At 30.2% G+C, this 10,810-nt stretch overlaps 3 protein-coding genes across 3 annotated transcripts in view; 2 read left to right on the top strand and 1 right to left on the bottom strand.

Moving 5' to 3' along the window:
* Window positions 1-2,049, bottom strand: part of LOC119683194 (exosome complex exonuclease RRP44-like) — a 23,764-nt gene extending 21,715 nt beyond the window's left edge. Inside the window, exons 1-5 of the mRNA XM_038096822.1 lie at window positions 1,931-2,049; window positions 1,544-1,872; window positions 829-1,273; window positions 190-765; window positions 13-97 (exon numbers count right to left, since the gene is read on the bottom strand). Coding sequence (XP_037952750.1) covers window positions 13-97; window positions 190-765; window positions 829-1,273; window positions 1,544-1,872; window positions 1,931-1,984 — 1,489 coding nt within the window. The 5' untranslated portion in view covers window positions 1,985-2,049. The remainder of the gene's footprint in view (window positions 1-12; window positions 98-189; window positions 766-828; window positions 1,274-1,543; window positions 1,873-1,930) is intronic.
* LOC119676000 (zwei Ig domain protein zig-8) overlaps window positions 1-10,810 on the top strand; it is a 336,138-nt gene that overhangs the window by 246,319 nt on the left and 79,009 nt on the right. The gene's annotated exons all lie outside the window — the stretch shown is intronic.
* LOC119682126 (protein RRP5 homolog) overlaps window positions 6,949-10,810 on the top strand; it is a 4,056-nt gene continuing 194 nt past the window's right edge. Inside the window, exons 1-3 of the mRNA XM_038095493.1 lie at window positions 6,949-7,372; window positions 7,434-8,763; window positions 10,093-10,805. Coding sequence (XP_037951421.1) covers window positions 7,292-7,372; window positions 7,434-8,763; window positions 10,093-10,805 — 2,124 coding nt within the window. The 5' untranslated portion in view covers window positions 6,949-7,291. The remainder of the gene's footprint in view (window positions 7,373-7,433; window positions 8,764-10,092; window positions 10,806-10,810) is intronic.

The raw sequence follows: 10,810 nt of genomic DNA, 5'->3' as shown, positions 1-10,810 counted from the left end.
AACTACGACAATGTAAAGCATCATCAATATCTGTGCAGCCAGGTGGATCAACGGAACATATGTAAAGGTCACGTAAATCAACACGTTTCTCGTAGTCCTTTAAATTTATAAAAATATTTGTTATTTTAATTTATTTTATATTTTTTAACATAAATTATTTTTTATTATTGTATATATTTTGCATATTACTTCATTAGTAATTGTCCATGGCAATTTTGGTAAGAAACTCAAAACCTCTTCCGAGAATTTACTGTGCGGTACATCATGCTCAAGTAATATTACTTCGTTTTCTGTTTTAATATCACCTAAAGGCCCTAGGGAGCGAACAAAATGCCCATTTGGATAGCGAGAGAATCTTGGCCAACTATCTATAGCAACCACAATACGTTGATCTAATAGTTTCTTTGACTGCCGTGTTTCAATACGTATGCGTGGAATTTTACGATCAGCTGGTACAAAAATATGACGGTTCGTATTTTCAAGAACACTTTTTTGTAATATACCACAGTATTGGCGCCATTTGCGACGTATTATACCTATGACTCTACCAGTTGGTCGCTTTTCCTCAGAGATTTTACTAACAGTGTTCTTAAACATATCCATCTCCCTTTCGGCAATTTTTTGATCTTCTAAACCTTCGATATTCTCTACTTCTTCTAGTACAATCTCACTTGGCGTGGACCACTCGGCTTCTGGCAAGAGTTCAATAGCTACTATATCGCCATCAACAGCACGATTCATAGCCTCACGCCCTTGTAAAAGTATCTGTAATAAACGTAAAAATGTATTTATTTAGCAACTATAAATATTTAATATGATATAGCTTACTGGATTGTCGTAGCCTTCAACAGAAACATTGCCTTCCAAGTAATTTTCTCTTGAAGCTTGAAAATTACCTTGCAAGAAACGTTTTGTTCTGATACCTTCATGAATCTCAACCATTGTAAGATGACTAGGATAGACTGGTAAAGAAGGCTTTTCACTATCGAAAGATTTACGTGCAAGTTTGTCAACAAGTAATGGATAATCTGACAAAGAACTTATATACTCTTCTGCAGTACATGCAAGTATACCTTCATTTTTACTGATTTCACGACATGCAGCATCGTCTGTTATGAAAACCACACGCGTCTGAGGTTGACCAGACCTTTTGAATGAATTACTTTGTTGAGAATCAAGCAAATGTTTATCATACCATTTTGTAGCAACTCTAATAGCGCGATCGTTACGATCATTAGAAGATTCATTGGGCATTTGTTCCACATAGGTATCTCTGTAAAAAAAATTCATATAATAAAAATTACAAGCCATCACATACTGTAGACAAATTATCTTGTATCAAATTAATTGTTATTTATAAAGATATGAATATGAATAGGGATGGAAAGAACATGGATGTAGTTCATCCATGTTTTTTAATATTTTCGTGATAAATGTGTAAAACATTCCTTTTTGTTTAAAATCCTGAAAAATATTCATACATATATACGTATATAAGCAACAAATCACTTAATTTATAAAAGTACATTTATAATTGACCTACTTATGATGTTCATTGATGAAAGCATAAAATCCTCTTGTTTTAAGTTGTAAAACATTTTTGAAACGCTTGTATATTACTGAACTCTTCTTTCGGACTTCATTCATTACAGTCGCAAATATAATAACATTACACAGAACGTCTTCTTCGAGTACATCTATCTGATCCAATATAATATTACTATCCAGCACTATATAATGTGGAAAATCAAATAGTGTGCTTCGCAACATTCTTTCACGTAATAGTACAGGTGGTGCATCTTGACGGTTGCAAACATTGCAAATATCTGAACCGCAACTAAGGTCATCCCGTAAGTAGTGTTCACGTACAACCTAATATCATTTAATATTTTTAGAAAAACTGAAATTAATTTATATTATATATATTCACCTTTAATACATTCCCACGTCTAGTTTTACGCGTGTACTCCCTTAATGTTTGCATTTTTATAACTTACAAAGCTATCAGAAAAGAATATACAAAAACATGCGGCGCTAATCAAAATAATAGAGTGAAACCGGCGTATAGGGTTACCGTCTTTCCATTTAAACAATGAAATATTTAATAGATAGGTAAGTTATATATTATGGACTCATGGACGTGTGTGAGTTCAAGTAAATTGATGGTAAATTGAAATTATGTCGGTTAGCAGTGAATATTGGTATTTACCAGAATTATAATAATAAAAAAAAATTAATAAATAAGTCCAATAAATAAAGAAATAAATATTTACATAAGTGCAGTGCAAAAGATCCCTAGGAAATTTCAATTTACTTTACATACATTTACTCGAACTCTCACACGGCCTTATAGAACATTATTAAAAAATACAGTACTCTAAGTATAACACATGTATAATAGTGCCTTTAATCACAAATGTTGACCAATAGTATTTGTTAACGATTAATATGGCGTTTACATCGGCCGAAAATGGTCCATTTTGAATGAGCCATTTTAAAGTGTTTACATTCGTTGTAATTCGTTTGTTCTCATTTCAAACACCTGATTTTTCAACTTGCCTGTTGATTTGATTTTGTTGATTTGATTCTATGCCAAAAAAAATGTTGCATGAAGGTTAAATATGACTTCAAACCTTACAATATAAACTTAAAACATATTTTTAACTTCGATTAATTATTTCTTGGGAAATAGAAGTTCTTAAAAGAGGTGCATCGTTTTCAAGAAAATGCAAATATGTCAAGAGCAGCTTTCTCAAACTGTCAAAATGCCATGAAGAGCTTTTCGGCCAATGTAAATTCCGTATAAGCTTAATAATTTCAACAAAAAGTTTTAATGGCAATAAAGAAAAAAATAAAACTTTATAAAAGTAAAAAATAACTTTATATGTTTTAAACATATATCGATTGATTTTTCTAATTAAGTTATACACTGCTCCCTTTAAACTATCGTAAAAATTTTTATTCCATGCATATCTCTTATAATTTTAAGTCAGGTAAACCTCAAAAAGTAATATACTGTTTATACACACCTTAATTTCGCAAAAATCTTAGTTTCATCTTCGTGATGTGTCGATACGTGTTGATAAATGGTTAAATGTATGCAGTGCAAAAAATCCCAAAAAATCTCCTATTTGGTTTAGAATCAACTTAGCCTAACTCGCACACGTCCTTAATTTCGCTGAAATGAAGCATATAATTAAGGGAATTTTCAACTAAGTAAAAGATAAATTTTAAGCAAAAGATAAAGTTGAGATAACGAAAAAGTAACATGTATTTTTAAAAACAACTGACTTTAATTAAACCGGGATAATATTTTGAAAGTAATGTTATGAAGCCAGTTAAAATAGAAAGTAGAGCGGTGTTCACAAGAAGCGGAGTTCGATTATGGATACGCAATTGCAAAGTACAAAAGTTAAATAAAATACTTTTGTAAGAAAAGACATTTTTCTCATTGTAAATCTGAATGAAGTGAGTTATACTGTATAATATCAATAACTTACTTATATTTTTTGAAGATTCCAGCCGGAGCTGCACGAGCGCTTCACACATAGACGATACCATTAGTCCAATTGCTAATGAAGTTATTATTATTTTAAAACTTGCTGTTCCTGATATAAAAATTAAGAACGTCCTGTATGTTACTCTAAATATTATAACATTTTTTTAAAATGTTGCACTTTGTACAACTCCTTGCACTTTGCACAAGAACACTCTTGAAAATCTATGGATTTCAAAATTGAAAAATAATGAGTTAGATGCATTAATAACACGTGTTACGGAGGATATTATTGCATTATACACTACAAAAATTTGGAGTTGCAATACTTCGGAAAAAACAAAATTCACGTTTCAAATTACTACTCAGACTTCTTTACCATATAGACATTTTTATTTGTTATGTTATTGTACTATTACGAATAATTCATAAACATTATCAATATGATTACATTTTCCATTGCTTTGTAAGATTATTTATTATGGCATGCAAATCTTATATATATTTGTTATAAATAATCTAGGATAAAATTAGTTAAGGAATATCTTAAATTACTATTTAAAATTCATTTACCGCTGATTTCTAATATATCAATTACAGAATTAAGAAATATATATAATTTAAAAAAATAAAACTATGGATGTCACAATTTTTTTATTTTTTCCAATAAGGGCTCCTAAACATTGTGGAAATCCGGGAAGTTCAAAACCTTCTATGCATTCTGTCACGGTTTCTTGTATTAATGGAAATCTTCTTAAATATCTAGGTGACATTACTTCCTATACCATTCTGCAAAAAACCAATACAATTGTGCATATTTTGGATTTGCCAACGGCAAATAATTCACACACTACCCTGTATTCCTCTGAAGATCCTAACGCACACAAAGCAATTGCGATTCTTTTGTCAAGAGGAATTACGCAGATTACGCCAATTAGTGTCCTTTTTTGTGAAGATTTTAACAACTCACACAGAACTAAAAAATTTTTTCGAGTTACAAGGAAATGTGTTTTAAAAACATCTTCGTGTGAAAGCACATGTTCCAAAATGCTGATTGCCGGTTCTATAAAAAAAAAATTAAATATCATTTCAATGTACGGTGCTATATTTACACATTTCCAAAATGGTCTTGGTACAGATGACGTAGTTCCAAGTAGTATAGCTTTATAACAGTCTTCCATTTGTTGATTTCAAGTAGCAATGTTTTGCTTCACCAATTGTAATTCATTGTCTAAAGCGCTACTTATTATTTTTGCAGTAGAATGACGATGGCAAATATTTTGAAAAATATATTTTAATAAGAGTTCCATATTATTATTCATTTTTTCCTATATTATAATTTTTATTTATTTTTATATTATTTCAAAAATCAAATTTTTAAATTTAAATATCGAATTTTAAAATATCCCAAATACAAATAGTGTTTTAAGCATGTAATTCCATTTGTAAACAAAAAACATATGTTATCCTTAATTTGGGGCAGTATGAACACTTTCGAAACTAACTTAGTTTCATTTTTTCGCAACTAAGGAAACTTTGGCTGTCTGAACATAGCTTAATAGATTATAACAATCTATTTTAGTATAATGCCACATTGAATAGGTGAATCAGGCTTACAAATTTGTATCAGTATCTTTAAGTATTTCACGATAATGACAGATGCTGCACCATCGGTTTCTGATTATAAAATAGTAGAATCACAACATGGTATTTAATATAAAATTTTCTAACACATGTTATTAATCATTTTTTAAATTATTGTCTTTAAAAAATGTATAATTTGGAAAGTATATGAAAGTAAAGAATTAAAACTAAAACTATAGTGTTTACTATTATCAAACAACTTCATCAGCTGTGATGAGTTTTGTAACAGCATTGATTTCCTATGCTATTAAAAAGATATTATTGTACTATGTTTACATTTACATTTACATTTGCATGCAGTAAATTGAAATTTTGCTTGTTTTGATGCTGTCGAAAAGATGAGAAAACCAATTCTGCATAATATTTTTCTTATAATATTTGATATTTTCTATTTTACATTTTCATAAGCATTTTATTCTTAATGTTAGAACGAAGCAGTGCATAGTGAAAGTAATATATATACTTTTGGCGTTTTCGGTTGGTTAATCTGAATTCAATCTAGATTTACTCGATCTGTCAAATTTTTTAATCTAATTAAACATTTTTCAGTAATCTAACGTTTTTGCAATAGTGTAGATAATTATATATTTCATAAATACATATATCGATTCCTGGTACTTGCAGTCTCAAAAATAATTATTTACGAATAATTAAGGTCGTGTGCGAGTTAGGCTAAGTTGCGTAAAACAGAAGTAAAATTTACACAAAAATACTTGAAAATTTGCTGGTGGAACGCGCTTGTGTATACACAGTGTTTACTCAAAGTTACTATGAGTAGCTCGTGGAACAGACTTAATGTATTGATGTGTCGATACGTGTTGATAAATGGCAAAATGTGTGCAGTGCAAAAAATTCCAAAAAATCTCCCATTTGGCTTAGCATCAACTTAGCCTAACTCGCACACGACCTAAATACAAGAATTATTTCCAAGACCACTGATGATGGGTATTTGACAATACTCGAAACAGCTGTATGGTCAGCCAAAAATTCATTAATTAAAAAAATATAAAAAATAAAATTTTTGTTGTTGTATTTCACTACTGTTCGAAAAAACCTTTTTATAAATGCATATATTAAATTAAAGCATGATATAGACGATGAAATTTGTTTGCAAACCAAATTTGCAAACCGAATATGCGCTTTGCTATACACTTTGAAACAAGGTTGGCAAACTTCATTTTGATTTATTTTCTACAGCGTTCATATCAACAGCGGAGCAAGTACAGAGTGCAAAACAATAATTGAAACTGAAGAAATTGAGGTGATGATCATAGCAACCTGTTATTTATTTCATTTTTTAAACTAAAATTATTTTTGTTTCAATTTTTTAATATGTTACATTTTAAAATTTTTATGCATATAATAATTGTTTAAGTATTAAAGCTTACTATAAAAATGTTTTTAGCACAAAATAATTTTTAAAATATATAAACTTCTTCAATAATTGTCTAATGTCTAGCAATTTTTTAATTATTTTTCATTTATTTTTCTTTTTACCAAAAATTAATAATTTTTTTCCGTAATCTTTGGTTGTCCGACGCTCACCAAAATTCTTAAATTATGAGAAGTTTGCAAATTTCGATATACACAAGCAAACGAGTTTGCAAACTTAACAAATAATTGAAAAATTTTAATTTCACTGCAAACTAGTTTGCAAACCAAATTTTGGTTTGCAAACTTGAGTATAGACGATGCAATTTGATAGCCAGCAAACCTTGTTTGCAAACAAATTTCATCGTCTATATCATGCTTAAGTTACTTTTAACTTTCCAAGTCATATAAAACGGCTTTTAATTTCAGGGTGATCTTGCTACTCTGGGAAAATATCAAGAGTGTTATAAATTAATCCCAAGTGTTATTAATTTCGCTCAAGATTTACTAATAATAAAATAATAATTGCACAAAAATTGAATCTGGATTGGGAAAGTCACATCAATTGAAAACTTCACATGTTTGCTTTAATTCTGCAAAAGGTTTGTTTGACGCTGTAAGCAAAAGTGTTTTAACACTGTCAAGCCAAAATTGCAAGTGTAAGCGCGGTATTGTTTTGGTGCCGCACGTGCGTTTTGTATCATTAGTTGATTTTCGCATTTTTAAAGTATTAACAATATAGTTTGAGATTAATAAATGAAGATAAAATAGTTCATTAAAATGACTGTTAAAGAAAAAAGTTTTCCTCGGGGTGGTTTAGCACCTAAAGAGAACCAAGCAGAAAAGCCAAAACAAGACATTGTAAGTTATATGAATTGAAAAAACCAAGCACATTGTTGTTAATTTTAAATGTAATTTACAGGTTTTTGGAGCAGTTCAGAAGAAAGTAAAAAAAACTAAGCCGAAAAAGGAAATTATTAACGAGGATGATGAGAAAAATGTAATCGAAACAATCTCAGCAGAATTGCTTAACTATGAGACCATACAGGAGAGCATGCTTATATTGGGGGTAATTAAATCTATTAATAATTTAAATCTCAGAATATCTTTACCTGGACGCATATCGGCACAAGTACATGCATTACAAATTTCGGATGCATATACGAAGGTTGCTAGAGAGTTTGTGGAGAAAACAGATAGTGCCAATAATTACAAACCTCTGAACGAATTATATACGGTCGGTCAACTTGTTTATGGACGTGTGCAGGAACTGAAGCAAATCACACGCAAAAATGTTGAAGTTAATATTTCGTTAAAACCTTCAGTAGTTCATGCCGATTTACTGCACAATAACATTAAAAAGGGTTTCATTTTTAATGGCGCAATTGAAGAAATTCAAGAACATGGCTTTATAATAGAAACTGGAATAAAAGGATTGCGATGTTTTTTACCAAAGGAAAAGGCAAAAACAGCTCCATCAGTCGGAGAATTGATCTTTCTTAAAGTCGAAAAAATTACATCAGATAAAGCAGCTAGTACATGTATATGTAAGCAGTTAGATACAGCTTCACTAAACATCAAAAATCAGTTGGAAGCGAATCTAGATTATTTATTACCAGGCAGTATTGTACAGTTTAACGTAACTAAAAAACTAAAAGATGGCTTGCAAGGTACTATAATGAATGAAGCGTTCACTGCTTATATAAATGAACATCAGCTACAAGAGCCTTTGGCACTACCAGAAGATTATGAATTGAAAACTAAACTGAAGGCGCGTATACTCTATGTCATGCCACTAACTAAACTTGTGTATTTAACATTAAATTTGGAAAGAACGCAAGATATAGAAGAAGAAGATAATGGAAAGGAAGCAGCTTTGCGAACGGAATTTAAACGCGGCGATATTATAGAAAATGCAAGAGTACATCATGTAGGAACTGGTGGTGTGATATTGATTTTAAATAATAAATTTAAGGGCATTATATCGTACAAAAGCATCAAAGCGAATTATAAAGGAAATTATGATCAAGATGAAATGCTTGCAAAGTATGCCAAAAAAACAAAGCTAACAGTTCGTGTACTTGACTACGATTTAATGGATTCAATGTATATATGTACAGATGATTCTAAAGTTATCACCGAAAAGGTGTTTACTTTAGATGATGTGAAACCTGGTGATTTCGTAACAGCTGTAATAAAAGGAATTAATGAGAAAGTAGAAGGATATAACGTGCAAATAGGTAGAATGAAAGGTAAAATTTAAATTATTATATATAGAAGCCATTAAACATAAAAAAAAATGTTTTTTCTTGATATACCATAGTTATCATACTGTCCCCATTTTTTTCTATGTAAGCTACATAATATATGATATTTGAAATGGAGGGTCCATTTAGTTTGTGATGTCTTCACTCCTATTATTGTCTTTAGGCTAGTTGAACCCGTGCACTTGAGTACTTTTACTCTCTATTAACTGCGAGATTTTTTCATAAGCCCTCTCTACGCCGTGACTGGATTATTATTTATCACTTCATAAAACTAAGCAATAATTGACCTTAGATCTGCATACTTCACTCCTTATCATTAATGCATAAATTTGTATATCGAACATATGAAATGTGAATCTTTTAATGGATTCAAGGATGCAAGCAGGTATATGGCAATCTAATCAAAAAGCAAGCGAAGTCCTTGCTGTCAAGAGCTTACTATGCTGAGAATTTAATTGTTTATAAAAAAATAATTAAATGTTAGTCAGTTCGCGGTCTTAGTGTTGTTTTAAGGCCTTTAAGCCAAATTAGCTTAAATCAGAACTGCTGTGTTATCATCACACGATCCTTTAAGATTAATAAATAGAATTTAATAATTCTATAAGGAGGCCAAGGTTAACACTGAACTGTAGTGCCAAATAAGAAAATGAATATTCCTATCATAACGTTCAGTGGCTTAGTGCCGATAGTAACTCCAGCCAGTGAGTTACTATAACAACAATGGTTCAAATATGTGGACTTGACTACTTATAAAACCACTCAAATACCATTATTAAAATTAAAAGAGTGTGTCAAGATAATATTTTTCTTTGCTTTTCAATAAGAAGCATTTGCAAAATATTTATTTAATAGTAATAGTTAACGTGGCCTTCGACACGATATTCAAAATTAGTAATATTAGTGATATTCGAACCTTAGTGTTTATTAATGTAGAAACTAATAGCGATTGTTGAAAAATAAATAATGAAAGTATCTGTAAAGATGTTGGTTGTTAGGATATGACATGCACTTGTCAGTTCCCCATTAAGTTACAAATAATTACAAATAAGGTTTTTAGAACTAGTTAATGATTGTTTCTTGGTTTGTTCAGATTTAAAAGCCTTATCAAATAAACTTAGTTCCTATAATCCCTTTAGCTTTATGATCTTGCTTCGTCGAGCAGATAATAGTATACAGTGAAGTTTTTACCCTCCATTCTTTTCTATGTAAACTACATAATATATGACATTTGATACCTTCCAAAATTTTTTTTGTTTTTTCAAATAAACAACAAATAAATTTTTTATTTAATTTTCTCTAAATTTGTCTTTATAGGAATTATAGAAAAATTATTTTTGGCTCCTACTTCCAAGCACTTGGAAATTGACTCAAAGGTACGTTGCCGAATTGTAGCCATCAATACACAATACAAAAATTTATACCTTACTAATCGGCCAGAATATATGGTAAAAAATTGCAAAATATTAACTTCACTGGCAGATGCTGAAAAAAATAAAGTCTATAGTGGCACTGTAGTTTCACACAATAAAAATAACATACTTGTAAAATTTTTTAATAACATTAAAGGAGTACTTCATCGTCAGCAATTAAACACAGAGCTATCAAATGAGATGGATAATTTTTATGTTGGCCAAACAATGCAATTTCGCATAGCTGCTAGGAAGGATGAACAAATCTCACTTGGTTTAGTAGATTCTGTTTTTAAAATGGGCGAAATATGTCCTGCTACAGTTGTTAACAATCTTGATTCTGGGTTAGAGATAAAAATAGAATATGACGAAGAAGCAAACGAAACTAGCTACATGAAGGGACTTGTGCCCATACGTCTGTTATCAGATTTTAACGATTTACTTCTTGCTCAAATGAACATACATCCACCAAATAGTGATTTGCAAATTTGTTGTGTAAATAAAAATATATTCAGTTTGCGTGATGTGGAATACTTTCTACAAAATTGTACGAAGACTTGGGGTACAGTTAAAATTGGCGACATCTTAAAAGCTACAATAAAAAATGTTGCAGAAAACGTAAT

Source organism: Teleopsis dalmanni, chromosome 2 (genome assembly GCF_002237135.1).
Source record: "Teleopsis dalmanni isolate 2A chromosome 2, ASM223713v2, whole genome shotgun sequence".
In the NCBI taxonomy this organism is placed as follows: domain Eukaryota; kingdom Metazoa; phylum Arthropoda; class Insecta; order Diptera; family Diopsidae; genus Teleopsis; species Teleopsis dalmanni.
The sequence above is the reverse complement of the archived record's forward strand: the minus strand, read 5'-3'. Positions and strand labels throughout refer to the sequence as shown.